The sequence below is a fragment of the Carya illinoinensis genome, chromosome 11 (genome assembly GCF_018687715.1).
Source record: "Carya illinoinensis cultivar Pawnee chromosome 11, C.illinoinensisPawnee_v1, whole genome shotgun sequence".
NCBI classification, from domain to species: domain Eukaryota; kingdom Viridiplantae; phylum Streptophyta; class Magnoliopsida; order Fagales; family Juglandaceae; genus Carya; species Carya illinoinensis.
In genome coordinates this window covers 5,546,989-5,561,311 of record NC_056762.1, presented here as the reverse complement: position 1 = coordinate 5,561,311, position 14,323 = coordinate 5,546,989, and the positions used below count along the sequence as shown (strand labels likewise).

The following is a 14,323-nucleotide window of genomic DNA, read 5'->3' as shown; positions in this document are numbered from 1 at the left end:
TATTAGCTACCCCAATTACTACAATTAGCTCAGAATCAACATTTAGCACAGGAGGTAGAGTCATTGATCCTCATCGAGCGTCATTGTCAACTGAAACTGTCCAGATGTTGTTATGTGGGTCTGATTGGGTTAGAGTATTATATAGGCTTAAAAGATCATCAAGCAATTCTGTAAGTGTAATCTATTTATTTTAACTGTCTATTGTTATTTTATTATTTTATACTTACTATTATTAATTTACTTACAACAATACTAACTACTTTTTTTTCTTGTCAATAGAAGGATGTTCCTTCAGAAACTCAGATTCTTTTGCCATAGCCATAGGCCCATACAGACTCAGATTTTGTTTAACTTAGCATGTTTAATCTATGGAGCTTTTGGGCAGTTTTCTAGTTTTATCTAGTCTGTTTTGGTTAATCTATATAATTTACTATCTGATATTTGGACAATTTACTTTGTAATATTTGGACAGGTTGGCTTTTCTATCTAATATGATCACATGACAGTTCAAGTAATTTCTAAGTTCTAACTCTTCACCATCTAGATTTTCTAAATTTCTTTAAATGGCAAATTAAATTTTGCATTGCAAACATCCCTTGACAATATTACTAAGTTAAAAGTACTTGAGTAATTTTGCAAGGGAATAAATATTATATTAATATTTTTTACATGTATTAGTGTGTGCAGGTTGTCCTGTGGTGATTCTGTTCAAGTTTGGGAAATTCTTTACTTCTGTCATGGTGAACTCAAATTTTGTATAAGTTTGGGCCCTTCTAGTCATTGTGATTTTGTTGGTAACTAGTTGGCATATTTGCTTTAACTTAAAGTATGAACTTTTGTTTTTGTATGCCTATTGCTACTGCAGCCTGCTGCTTTATATATCTTCTGTCATGTTGACTTTGTTTTGGTAACTGCATGAGGACTTTGATTAGTGTATGCCTTTTGTTTCTTGAGAACCTGTTTCTATGAAGAATTTCACATGCAACTCTAATGTGTTTTGTTTCACTGTTAGTTACCTTGCCATGTTGATTGTATTGCTTGTTTGATTTCTGTTTTGTATAATTGCTGTGTAATTTATTCAATCTAGCTTGCCATTTCACTCTATATGTAATTTAAAATGCTGATGTGCTTTGTAAAATCAATGAGCTTGCCATTTTCTTCTACTGCTCGTGAAATTCATGTTTTGTATACTTTATTGGGTTTGTCAGTTGTTGTGCAAGCTTGCCATTTGATTCTATTTTATTGCAGTTTACTAATTCTAATGCTACTACATGCTTCAACCTGTTTGAAATATGCTTTTGGTATTGGTGTACCGTGTATCTAATATCTGTAGAGATATGCCATTTATTTTTCTTGCAAATTAAGTTTTGCATTCCTGTTAGAAATCTCTTGACAGTATACTAAGTTAACAGTACTTGAGTAAGGGATTAAAAATCTATTAACAAATTTTTTTGTGTATTAGTGTATGCAAACAGCAGGGCAATAATGTATATGGTTCTGACTTCTGGGCTGCATTCGTGAAGATTGAGGACTTCACTGATTTCAATTTTAGAGCCCATTTTTTGTTTTGGAGTTTAATGTACTAAGTTTCATTTCTTACTGTTGTAAAGAAACTCTGTTTTCATTCACTAGTTCTATTTAGGAAGTAAATGTCAATAAATAGTCTCTAGAAGGCTTCATGATGTAAATTTAAATTTAAGTTGCTATTGCTATTATTCTCCATTAAAAAAAAAAATTGTTATTATTCTGATGTAGAATATTATTTGTATATTGTATATTATGCAAATAACATATATGTACTCAAGTCGAGCTCGAGTTTTGGTTAAATGTACGTAAACGAGCCGAGCTTGAGTGTCAGCTTCGGCTCGTCTAATAAACGAGCCGAGCTTGGGCTCGACTCGAGTTGTGAACTAGCTGAGTTTGCATAACCCAAACTCGCTCGAACTCGGCTCGTATACAGCCCTAACCACGACCATGACCAAACCCGTCGTTGCACTTCAATCAAGCCATAATCTTTACATGAGATGAAAGAGATAAACTCAATGCCTGTTTTGAAAAAACTCTTGTACGTCAAGAGGCTGCTATGGATCTCTCAGCCACCAATCTTGTTCACCTTCACAAAACATTTCATTTCATTTCATCTTATTTAATTATTACAACTTTTTAAAATTCTCATACAAAATAAAATAAACAATTCAACATTTTCAAATCTCAATACAAAAATAATATTAAAATAATATATTTTAATAATATTTTATTTAACTTTTAACTTTAATCTTAACTTATCTCTGAAAACAAACGAGCCCTCAATAATGTCTACTTCCAAGAGAGGCTGAGAAATGAGAGGAAAAGAAGAAGAGGGAAGAATAAGAACATGGAAGAAGAAGATTAAAGTCTCATGTAGAGAGTGAAGTGAAGAAATGTGAGGTAAAATATGGTTTTTCATTTTCTTATATACTTAGGTGTAGTGAACGGGTAGGTTTTTACTAGGGATGACGAGTTTTCATTTCATCTAAACTCATTACATACTTACTTTTATTTTTTAATTTTTTCACTTAAGAAATATGTGGTGTAGGGTTGATGAATATAATAACTCAATTAGTTTAACATGAATAAAGATAAAAATAAAATAATAGTGATGTGAAGTGTAGGCATTTGTATAAAATAATTCTTTAAAAGTTATATATTTTTGGACAATGCTAGCGTGTATCCCAAATATGCACATCAATGCAAATTATTTTTATCTTTTTCTTTTTTTAAGCATTTTTTAAATATTTTTAATCATTAAGAAGAAATAAAAAAAAAAATTTGACGAAAAATTAATTTCTTAATTATTAAAAATAATAAAATAAAATAAAACAAAATATATAAATAGATACATTTAATAGATATATTTAAAAGTCACACTATTATTTTCTTATATTTTTTTCCCACCTTGTTTTAACGTTGGACTTGTCGGTAAAAAAGTAAGACTAATGTTCTTAAAGAGTGTGGCCCAGCCCAGCAAGGCGCAGGTGTTATTTCAAATTCGGGAGACCATTCGCACGTGGATGGCGGATTCGGAGGCGCGTCAGAATAAACCGAGAATTTCAAATTCCCGCTTATTCGAAACCAAATGCAGATTTGGATCCAAACCAAAGACCAAACTCCCAAGCACTCCTCAATTTCAAATTGCCGACCCCGCCATTCCCCTAACCCTCCCCCCTTCTTTCTCCCCCTTTCTTAACGGTCCTCTCACTTCTCCTCAGCCTCCACTTCTCGCTCTCTTCTCTCTTACCTTCGCTTCACTTCCCTCCAAGGCTCCAATTCTCAACCTTGAGGTTTACAACACTTGGTTCGGCCACTCTTCCCCTCGGATTCACACCGTCAATGGCCTTGCCTTCGTCTTCTACTCTAGCTGAGCCCTCGACGAGGCACCACGCCTATAGCAGAAAGCAGAAGTCTCTCGGCCTCCTTTGCTCCAAGTACTTTCTCTCTACTTTTTCTCTTCATCCTGAAATATATATTCTTTTACTTCTTTTGATTTTCGTTCATTGGCAACTTCCAGTTTCTTGAGCCTGTACGATCGAGACGACGTCCGTTCCATTGGGCTTGACGACGCTGCTTCGAGATTAGGTTGAATTTCTAACCTTTTCATGTATTTATCTAAGTTTTGAATATTGTGGATCTAATGAGATTTGAGATTTTCAGGTGTTGAGAGGCGAAGAATATACGATATTGTAAATGTCTTGGAGAGTGTTGGGGTGAGATTTTTGAACTTTGACCATTTTTAATTTTGGATTTTTTAAAATATAAATGTGCGTGTGTATAGTCTTAAGCTTGAATGGGTGTTTGACTTTATTTTTTAGGTCCTTGCAAGAAAAGCGAAGAACCAATACAACTGGAAAGGATTTGCGGCAATCCCTAAGGCTTTGGCTGAGCTTAAGGTGATTTTTATCTCTACTTTATGGTTGCAAGTCTTCTTCTTTTTGTGATTTTTTAAATCTTTTCTATTCATTTTAGTGGCTCAAAGATATGGTTGAAATGTAAATTTGGAACATAGCTCTAATATTGCGTTCTAATGCTGTCACAGGAAGAGGGTTTGAGTGAGAATATCAATACCATTGACGGCAACGACTATGCAAAAGTAGGTCAAAGTTATGAGTTTTATGAAGTTTTCGGTATTTTATTCCTTTTTTTAGCATTTAGATAGAGATACTTTTTTTAATCGGGACAGGTTTCGGATGACGAGGATGAGGATGACATGTATTCTAATCCCAGTACCGGAAGTCAGAATGACAAGCCCAACACTGGTTCCGCTAAATCCTTGACAAAAGGTATTCCCATTTTTTTTTTCTATATTTTTTGGCTTAGATACTATTGATGAAAATATTTGTGAATATCATTGAAACTTTATTGCTTTGATGGGTCAGAGTTGATGTTAAGGAGCAATTTAGGTGGCCATTCGTGAACTTGATGACTCGATACGATCTCATAAGTTGTCTTTCACATCTTCGATGATTTTGTAGATTTATCTTCTTGGGAATATAAATTGAATGTTATACTATAAACCAGTGTTGCAAATCAATCTTTATAAAGAAACAATAGTATAAAAAACTAAAATAAAATTGGAGTAGAATTTTGAATGTGCTTGTATGATTCTTCACAGATAATCGGAGGGAAAAATCTCTAGCACTTCTTACCCAGAATTTTGTCAAGCTCTTTGTCTGCTCTAATGTGAGTGGGAACATTATCTCTCTTGTTTAATTTTGTCGTTGATTTCCTCACTAGTTAGTCATTGGTTTGATTTTTTTTCTTATTAATTTCTAGGCAGAATTGATCTCCCTTGATGATGCTGCGAGGTTACTGCTTGGGGATGGCCACAATTCTTCGTTAATGAGAAGTAATAACTGTTATTTGCTTTCTTTATTCTTATCTACTAACTGCAATGAATCTGAACAAGAATCTAAAATCTAATTGGCATTGAAATTTTGCAGCTAAAGTTAGACGCCTATATGATATTGCAAATGTGTTGTCTTCAATGAAACTAATTGAGAAGGTAAAACGGTAGTGCAAAAGTGCAAGGCCTGTTTAAACATTTTCTTTTTTTTTGCTCTCTACGATTCCACTAAGACGATGTCTGATACAATTACATCATTTGCTTATCTCAAGCGTTTCTTGAATGATGTGCAGACCCATACGTCAGACACTAGGAAGCCTGCGTTCAGGTGGTTAGGATGCAGAGGCAAAGCTGACAATGTTTCTGTTCCGAATGATTCTAGGAAACGAGTGTTTGGAAGTGATGTCACAAACATCAGTTTTAAGAGGAACAAAGTTGACTCATTATTTGATGGAAATTCAAAAGGGGATCCGAAGGCACAAAATCAAATAAAATATGGCAATTTGGGAGATGAGGTTGAAAGAAGGAATTTGGAACATGACTCGAGACAGAGTTCAAAAAACTACCAATTTGGTCCCTTTGGTCCCACCAGTGTGGCCAAAGTTGGTGTTCCTGAGAGCAACAATGTAAAGCGAGTTTATGATTGGGAGAATCTTGCCTCTACATATCGTCCTCAGTATCAAAACGAAGGTATCATTTCATGCTCTTTTGTAGGTCAGGGAAAAGCATCTCTCTTGGGTTAAGAGTCTTCGTTATTGACTATCCATCAGAGATCCCACAAGTTAAGTGGGTTGTCAATGATCTAGGTTCACCTAGGGTACCAAGTGAAAAAGGTTGTCTAGCAGTTATATTCTGCTTGGCCATTGAGAATTCTTAGATGAGAATTTTAAGTTTTAAAATTAAATATTAAAATATTATATTTTAATATTATTATTATTTTAGAATTTGAAAAAGTAAGAAAAAAGTTAAATTGTTTATTATATTTTGTATAGGGATTTGAGAAAGTTATAATGATGAGATGAGAATTTTATATTTGAAATGAAAATTTTCTGGCCAAACAGTACCAAATCTCTAGAGGTGGCATTCTCTCACCAGTGTTATTCTGCATGATCTTTTTGCTCTCATTGACGTGTACTTAGAAGCCTTGATCAATCTGCCATCTATGTTTCATCAAGTCTTCCATCCATATTTATAAAAAAAAAAAAGAAAGTCTTCCATCCATATAAATACGGTCAGAGTGACAAGCTAATTGGAAATATGCAAATCCATGGCAGAGTGAGTTTTATCATACAATATGTCCTCTTCATATTGTCATATCAAGCTAACAAGCTTTAGTCTTTCAAGTATCAATATTTAGGAAATGGGTTCTCCTTGATGTCCTTCGCCATTTATATAGTTGTCTTTTACATTCTGCTTCGCCAATTTCTGTCTTCGTTTGTTGCTGCAAAATGAGTAATGCAAAGGTGTATTGACAATGCAGCTTTGAAAGACCTCTTCTCTCATTACGTGGAAGCGTGGAAATCATGGTACTCTGAAGTTTCCGGGAAAAAGTCTTTGCAAATTTCCTGATTCTTCCTACCAACGAGCGCTGAAAAAGGTTCAGCAATCAAATAGCATTCTTTTTCTAGTGATCTGACAAGAAAGAGCTTACTCCGTTATGGATGCATGTTCTCGATGTGACAAGTTAGAACGGCCACCCCAAGGAAGATATTCATTCCTTACAGTCTTTGTAGTCTTAACACATTTTTTTCCCCTATTCCTGCGCGCTTTGGTTTGGTCGTCCATTAACATGGCTTGGTTTGTTGGTGACTATCAGAGTCTCTTGTACTCAAGAAGTCGTTGGAACTGAGTTTGTGCGATTTTTCAGCACCCTGAACAAGTTGCATACCTAGCCTCTCTTGGATTAATGTTCCATATAACATATTTATTATTATTTTTGGAACGATTGAGCGACTTAGTCCAAGAGCTTGTGGGTGTCAAGAGGGATTTTAGACACTTCAGACTGTTTCTCCCCCTAGTGCTTTGCTCAAGAGTGCAGGTATAACACTATCCAATTAGAGATTGGCACGTTGCTTATAAAGTATGGTGACCCCATTTGTATTTTTTATATAATTCCTTTCAATTAGAAGATCCTGTTATACTGAAAAATTTGAAATGCACATCACCGAAGAAACCCTTCAAATTTTCCAACCAAACTGCAATAAGATCTTGTTGCGTTGAGAGAATCCCTGATATTTGAATGAAGGTCAGAAAGCGAGCACTTTATACAATAAGTTGGTTGCTAAAGGTTTTTCCACTTCGTACCATGAATACTCCTGAATATACAAGGCCTCCATGGCTCTTGCAGCTGGATGTTTCCAAAACGCTAGCATCTCCTTTCAGAAAGCGAGCACTTTATACCATGAATTGATAGCTAAAGGTTTTTCCACTTCTATTCTATCACGTAGATGTGTCGTTATCCATCAATCCATTGAATTAGTTTTTTTATAACCCAATAGTCAATTTAATGTTTGATGGACAATGTCACGTCAATACAATAGTGAAAATGAGATGAAAATGTAATGTGCATAAAATAACTCACCCGTTTTACACGAATAGACTCATATGCGCCTCTTTTTGACAGAACAGAAATAATGAAGCAGCCAAACAAAGGAACTCATTCTTATTAGAGAAATGCCAATTTACAAAAGGAAAATAAGTTATTTACTAGAAATCCAGCAATGAGGATTGAAATAACACTAGTGAGAAAGCTTAGCAATAGCTTTGAGAACTCGTCCTGCTTTCTCATAAAATTATTTCCTCTTGAACACTGACATTGAGAGTCTTGTTTGGCAGAACAATGCTGTTAACCACCACCACTTCATCTTCAACCGACACAGCTTCACCTGCATTACGAAATAGTGAACGTCAGATGGTGCAGTGTGTGATCTTGATTTTCTTGTATAGAAATACAGGGAGAATGCATAACAGTACCAAGTATTGTAATCCCAAGTTTTGCGTTGTAGTCTCCGCTGGCCTGAAGTCAATTGACAAACTTAGTCAATTACGAGAATAGAGAGACAGATGCGAAAATGATACAGAATTTAGTTAAGAATCCTGTGAAAGCTTTGCCAAACCAAAGATTTTACAATTTTTTAGCTTTTATTTTTAAAAGAAAAACCGGAAAAGACAGCATGAAAATAAATGAACTTGATAAGTCTCATGCAAGTAACAAGAATATGATGTCTTCCAACTATGATGCTTAATCAGAGCATGTTGACATGGGAGTCAGAACTGAAGTCCTGTTATGCAACGTGACATTGCAAAAAATGCCCCACTTTCATCACAGCAGTGATATCACTGGAGCTTGGAACCAATTGAAAAAAGCAATAGGGGGGGCTGCACATTGGTTGTTTAAACGTATTGACTAGTGATTTTCACTTCTCTATTTAAATATCCATTTTTCTCTTTTATGAAGAGGAAACTATTAGATGGCCTGCATATTCAAATCAAACACTGAAAAAGCATAGCCATAGGATCCCACCAGAATAAAGGTCAATCCTTTCCTGATGCCGGCAGAAGAACTAAAAGGTATTGATTTTTGAACTAATTCTGTGATGGATGACATGACATGGTCCTTAAATTATTGGACCCCTTTTGTGCTGAGATGGAACCATATTTACTGTGGTTCCAAACTCAACTATAGTGCTTAATGCACACTTTGAACAACATTCTAGGGAAAAAATAAAATCCTACAGAAAGAACTCCTGGCTCAAGGATTAGACAATAAGGAAACCACAATCTTTTAACGAACAATTGTATCATATTAGAAGAAAACAAAACGCGAAGTTATGAACTTGCCTGGACACGGGACCATCTCCCAATAGAGGACTTCCATCCAACAATAGCGTGAATAACAACTGCATTTTCCTGAAAAACCACAAATGCAAATGTCACACTGAAGGTAGACTTATGCATGCACTTCATACCCTTCGGTTTGGTTATGTACCTTAATTTCAACATCATCAAGGATGATACAACTGATGAGCCTTGCACCAGCTCCTATACGGGCATTTGCAGATATTGAGACATTGGGACCAATCTGTTCCACCACAGCAGAAAAGTACATAGTTACAAATACAGAATTTTGTAGTCAGTCAAACTAGATGGAAATAAGCAAAACCACTTCTAGACTCAGATGACTTGAGGACAAGGTAATATATGTTTCCAGGTTAAGTTGGATAGCATTCTATGGCATGCAAACTTGCAATTCATGCACTTTACCTACTCTCTCTCTCTCTCTCTCTCTCACACACACACACACACACACACAATGAACACGATGAAACATCAAAGAGCTTAAATGGAATCACAGCTAAATTTCCCCTTTCCAGTAGTATTAGAACTACAGATCAATAATGTGGTTCTACAATTTAAAATATGTTCATAGATTGGTAAAACTCTATCCAGAGTGCATAGTCTGATAATGGAATGATCACCTTAGCAGTTGGATGCACTTTTGCCGATGGATGAATATAAACATCCCCAGAAATGGCAGCACTCTTCGTGCCATCCCCACTAGCCAAAAGATTGGGGGAGGTGAACCGGAATTGTGCAAGATACAGTGCAGAACATTTCAAGGACATCCTGCAAAAATCAGCCCAAAAATTCACACGATGGTCCTGATTGAAATGGCTAAGTTAATGATTATTTTCCAAGGACATCCTACAGCCTTCAACACCCTGGTGCTATGCTCACCCAGGAGTTTTGATCTGTTCCCAGAAGTCCATGGTCTCATATGTATAGAACTGCTTCTTCCCTGCAAGAGGTGATAGAATATCTTGATCCAATCTTACAAAATCTGTGGGAAGGTTCCTGCTGAAGGACCACTTGTGTCAGGACTGGGAAATGAAGAGAAATCAATAATAATCCAAGGTTAAGCAGCAGTGACATAGTTGTACTTGTTAAATTTAACTTTATAATTAACAGGTGGAAATAACAATATGTGTATAACAAAGTATGCCAATAGGGTGTCACGAGTTTTAACTTGACCCCAATAAACCCATCCTGGGTTATCAAAACCCACACCAAACACATGCATAACTCCACAATATGTATATAACAACCATTCTTTGACATACATTTAATCATATCATTGATGAATTTCAATCCTACCCAAGCAAATATTTAAATTTACTCGAACCAATATGGCATTGTCAATCACCTATAAAAAAAAATAATAATAATTCTCTGCGCATGGTTACTATTCTGGTCAGTTCATCATTCTGAAAGGTCCTGGAAGTATGTATTGTGGGGATCACCAGATACTGATTTGTCAAGAATAGGTCAAGGACTTGTCCAGATCAGATAATAGATTTCAAAACTGATAAAATAGTTGATATCCACAATTCAGTATGTATGTATATACACCAAAGTAGAATATCCACGCCCCACTTTCTTTTTTATCATTATTCTCACATAATTTGAACTACTCAAACAGCTGACTCTTTTCTTTTTTTATATCTTTCCAAGTTCATGAGAGGAATATTTCATTATGACCTTGATTGCATTTATCTGAAGTACACACCACTCTCTCTCTCTCTCTCTCTCATCCTTTCCTTTTTTCTTGCACAGGGCCAATATTCCTACATATCTGTTAACTAACCTCAAACTCTCTTACAATCAAACTGATTCGTGATAAATTGAAATCCATAATGGGCCTCTTATGCTATGCTTCATCAACATAAAGCAGCAAATCCACCACAACTGCCAGAAGGACATACTGCAGGCATTTTGCTCAGTTTAAATAGAATGAACAGGTTATTTTTATGTTCTAGTCCTATTGAACTGTATATATGCTGTCACTACATTTCTTGAGAATCAAGAAAACACCTACAGAAATTTGGAACCCAGTAAAAAGGTAAAACCTTGTTGTTGAATCGAGGGCGTCGAAGCTGGATAAACGTCTCAGGTTCGCTGCAAATGAGCAGAAAAGAATTCAGATTCCAGCATGATGAATATCAATGCCATGCATACATAACATGGTAAGTCAGATGAAAAAATTAGTTTCATTTTATCACCAGGCCAAGTTTATTACATTTTGAAAAGCCAAAACAAATAACCGAGGAGCAAATTCAAGATATGTATCCATCTTGAGTTTTAATCCTAACTTGAATATAGATAAAGCTATTTCAAGAACTCCTAAGTTAAGTCCACAGTGAGGCATGACAATTTAATCAAAGACCTGGATCACCAACCTCTGTCTTTCCGCTGAGTGGAAACCCCCTGGATGGCAGTGAAAATATCTGGGGTAAATATGTAGACACCACAATTGATTCGGTCACTTACCTATATTACATCAGAATAAAAAGACCACCAGGAGAAAGAAAGAACTTCAAAAGTCAGTTAATGGAACAAGGCAATACCAAATGCTAAAGAATATATTATATTAAGGCAAATGATTTATAATTTACATACAAAAGTTTCAGGTTTCTCTGTGTAATGCAACAGTTCATTGGTGGCTGGATCAGCTACCAACTCTCCAAACTGGTTTGCTGACTCAGCAGAAACCTGCACAAAGAAAGAAGAATACATAAATGATAACATTACATAAAGATGCTCTTGCAGAATTTTGTTTGTACGCGTGTTAACCTACCTTTATTACTAGAATAGTTCCCATACCACCATATCTTCTGTGAGACTCTGCAAATATAGAAGGCAAAATAAGTGATCAAATTATTCTGCAAGCCAAGGATAATCAACCCCTAACCACCAGAAAATGTTAAAGCTGTTGTTGCTACACAACAAATTTTCCATACAAAACATTAAGAAAGAACAAAGGAACCATCAAATGGTAAGATTGTTACAAAAAGAAAAGATACAATCATATATCAGCAAGAAGAAAACAATTACCGAGCATTTCTGGCAGTGGAAAACTGCAGCAAACATCGCAGTTGAGCAAGAAAATATGTGACTGTCAAACACAATTCAAGCATCAATATCAACACAATGTGAATACACATCATGTCAAAGTATAGAGAGAAAGAGAATATCTTCAATCAAACAATTTTTTTTTTTTTTTTTAAATAGCAAAAGTTTGTATTTATCAACCAGAGACAAAGTCAAAGGTAAAGAAAAATACAGGGCTGTCTTCCATAATAAGGTCTCTGAAGTTATAAAGCCCACCAGCTGATCCATGTGGCTTGTCTTCCCTCAAGTATCTGATACCAGCATCAACAAAAATAAACAGCAACATCCAAAATTCAGATCCAGACAATAATTTAGAGAATTTGCTCATAATTTAGTTGACAATCAAGACAAAAAGATACCTAACAGGGACTCTGAGCTCATTAGAGATAGAGGAGACATATAACGCGAATTCACGCTCATCATAGAAACCAATAAGAAAGATCTGAGCTAAGTTCGGAATCTGCAATGGAAGGAGAACACTTGATACTCAGCATACTCAAAAGATAGAAGCTAAACTATACGGATTCAGATTATAAGTTTTTTTTAAAAAGAATATACCTTTTTACAAGCAGAAATTGGATGATGAACCATTGGTTGTCCAGCCAAAGGAAATAGCGGCTTTGGAATGTTCAATGAGAGTGGTCGGAATCTAGTACCTGCAAAATCCAAAATTAGCAACCAAAGCCAGAGGTGTTCATGATTCTCATTCAAGAACCAAAGTCAGAATTCACCATAGTAATCAAACTAATTTCGAAACTACTAATAACATTTAAAGAATATGACAATGTCACGGTTTCACGGGTTGACCATTGTATCGGAAATACTGGTTTCAAAACTAAAACAAAATGCCAGAGGTTTCATCACTCGACTTAAAAATTCATAAGTTTCCATAGGAACCACAGCTGTTTTCAGCAATTTCAGTAAAATTTAACGAAAGAAAGAAAAGGGGTCTGATAATTTAATCCTACACCCAAGTTCTAACATCAAGATTAAACAATTTCCAAGAGACAAATTCAGCGAGAATAACAAATGGGTGGCAATTTTCCCATTCCAATTCCAGATATCATGAAACGAGATCATACCTTTGGTGGGTCCACCGACCATGATCACGGCAACCACTCTTTCATCTGTGCTCCCCATTCTTGACCCACGGAAATTCAGATCCCCAACGCCTCAACTTGTCCACAACTCCTATACCACAAAGCTAATTCCTTTTATAAAACGCAGATGGTTCACACTTCATACAGAGGGCCCAAACGTACAATTTGTGACTGGTCTATGCGTGTAAGGACCATCAGATCACTAGAAACCAAAATAAGTCACGGCCACAAATCAGCACGTTGTAACTTCGTAAAATGTAACCTAGGAAAGATTTAAGAAGGCCTATAAGTGTCGAACTTAATGCAGTGAAAAAGCGATAGGATACGAAAGCCACTCGCTCAAGATAAGTAAGCAAAAAACATAGCCAAGATTGGGAAGCTTCCGCCTATTTTTCCTCCCCACATGGCTCTCTCCCTTCGGGACCGACTTCTTGGTGTGGGAGAGACAAGCTGTTGTCAGCAGATCAGCCTGTTCGTGGCCCCACTTTGTTGTTATTATACGTACGTGCCATCCTTCCCCCCCGCAACCCCCCCCCCCCCCCCCCCCCCCCCCAAAAACACAAAAAAAAAAAAAAAAAAAAAAAAAAAAATCAAATCTCTTCCAATTTGTGGAAAGGATATTCTTGCTCGGTTCCTTTGCCTGGGAGACTTCTTTTCTTTTCATTTTTAGATGTATGCGTAGTTTATGAGTTATGTTATTGGAAAAAAAAATACAACCATATAATTTGTTGTGAAACTCATTATAATTATTAAAAATTAAAACATTGTTATTTTTTTTATATGCTAACTGATGTTGAAGTTCCTATGTGGGGGTGGGGTTCCTATGTGTTCATCAATCGGGTCTTGGTTAAGAGACAAGATTCACATAATTTATAATGTTTATGAGAGTAATACTAGATAAGATTGCTAGACTTCAATTTTTAAACTGCTTTTTAATCTTTGAATAAATTAATTGGTGTATGGAGTATTGTTCATTTGCTTATAAATGGTTGGTCCCATTCATTTGCTTGATGTATATGTAAAAGGCAGGGTTTTTGATAGAAAATCATGCTCAATTCATCATCATTGTATTGATGAAGAGATAAGGGAAAAAGGAGGTAGTTAGGAGTCAGTATCAAACAACATGGACTTGATAGGAATGACCAGTGAAGACAAAAAATAATAGAAAGGGATAGAAAAAGTTCAATAAAAGAAAGGAAAGAAAACATTATTATTTATCACAAGTTGTCGGTGAAAAATCATTTTTATCATGTCCCTGCTCAAGTCATTTTGTTTTTCTTGGGAGGATGGAAAATGGTAGGTCCAAGGGAAAAATGTCCACCTTTTCCCCTTTCTTTTCCTATTCTACTACTAAAAAAAATTTCCTCCATTTTTCCACGCCATTTGTCTCCCTTCT

General features: G+C 35.7%; 2 protein-coding genes across 4 annotated transcripts; one reads left to right on the top strand and one right to left on the bottom strand.

The window, feature by feature from the left end:
* Positions 1-3,180: 3,180 nt before the first annotated feature.
* On the top strand, positions 3,181-6,821 carry LOC122281210 (E2F transcription factor-like E2FE). Its single transcript, XM_043092552.1, has 11 exons — positions 3,181-3,464; positions 3,548-3,615; positions 3,691-3,743; positions 3,849-3,926; positions 4,073-4,126; positions 4,217-4,316; positions 4,649-4,716; positions 4,810-4,882; positions 4,977-5,038; positions 5,173-5,569; positions 6,360-6,821. The coding sequence occupies exons 1-11, from the start codon at positions 3,370-3,372 to the stop codon at positions 6,446-6,448; spliced, it is 1,137 nt and encodes a 378-aa protein (XP_042948486.1). The 5' UTR covers positions 3,181-3,369; the 3' UTR covers positions 6,449-6,821.
* A 692-nt stretch (positions 6,822-7,513) lies between these two features.
* LOC122281209 (mannose-1-phosphate guanyltransferase alpha) lies at positions 7,514-13,397 on the bottom strand. 3 transcript variants are annotated; one of them, XM_043092550.1, is made up of 16 exons: positions 13,254-13,397; positions 12,910-13,129; positions 12,386-12,483; positions 12,187-12,287; positions 12,000-12,078; positions 11,771-11,831; positions 11,514-11,560; positions 11,336-11,428; positions 11,116-11,206; positions 10,786-10,834; positions 9,617-9,736; positions 9,358-9,505; positions 8,868-8,960; positions 8,720-8,788; positions 7,853-7,895; positions 7,514-7,764 (listed from the first exon to the last, which is right to left on the bottom strand). In XM_043092550.1, exons 2-16 carry the CDS (start codon positions 12,965-12,967, stop codon positions 7,664-7,666), a joined length of 1,251 nt encoding a protein of 416 aa, XP_042948484.1. In that variant the 5' UTR covers positions 12,968-13,129; positions 13,254-13,397; the 3' UTR covers positions 7,514-7,663. The 3 variants fall into 3 exon arrangements, with proteins under 3 accessions (XP_042948484.1, XP_042948485.1, XP_042948483.1); XM_043092551.1 differs by having other exon boundaries at positions 9,617-9,733; positions 12,910-13,272; XM_043092549.1 differs by having other exon boundaries at positions 12,910-13,267.
* Positions 13,398-14,323: the final 926 nt, after the last annotated feature.

Coding starts and splice junctions, on each gene's coding strand:
- LOC122281209 (XM_043092550.1), bottom strand. CDS start 12,967: ATGGGGAGCACAGATGAAAGAGTGGTTGCCGTGATCATGGTCGGTGGA. Junction 9,737..10,785: donor GCCCTCGATTCAACAACAAG/GTTTTACCTTTT, acceptor GTGGTCCTTCAG/CAGGAACCTTCCCACAGATT. Junction 8,961..9,357: donor AAGTGCATCCAACTGCTAAG/GTGATCATTCCA, acceptor GTGGTGGAACAG/ATTGGTCCCAATGTCTCAAT.
- LOC122281210 (XM_043092552.1), top strand. CDS start 3,370: ATGGCCTTGCCTTCGTCTTCTACTCTAGCTGAGCCCTCGACGAGGCAC. Junction 3,616..3,690: donor CGACGCTGCTTCGAGATTAG/GTTGAATTTCTA, acceptor TGAGATTTTCAG/GTGTTGAGAGGCGAAGAATA. Junction 3,744..3,848: donor ATGTCTTGGAGAGTGTTGGG/GTGAGATTTTTG, acceptor TTTATTTTTTAG/GTCCTTGCAAGAAAAGCGAA.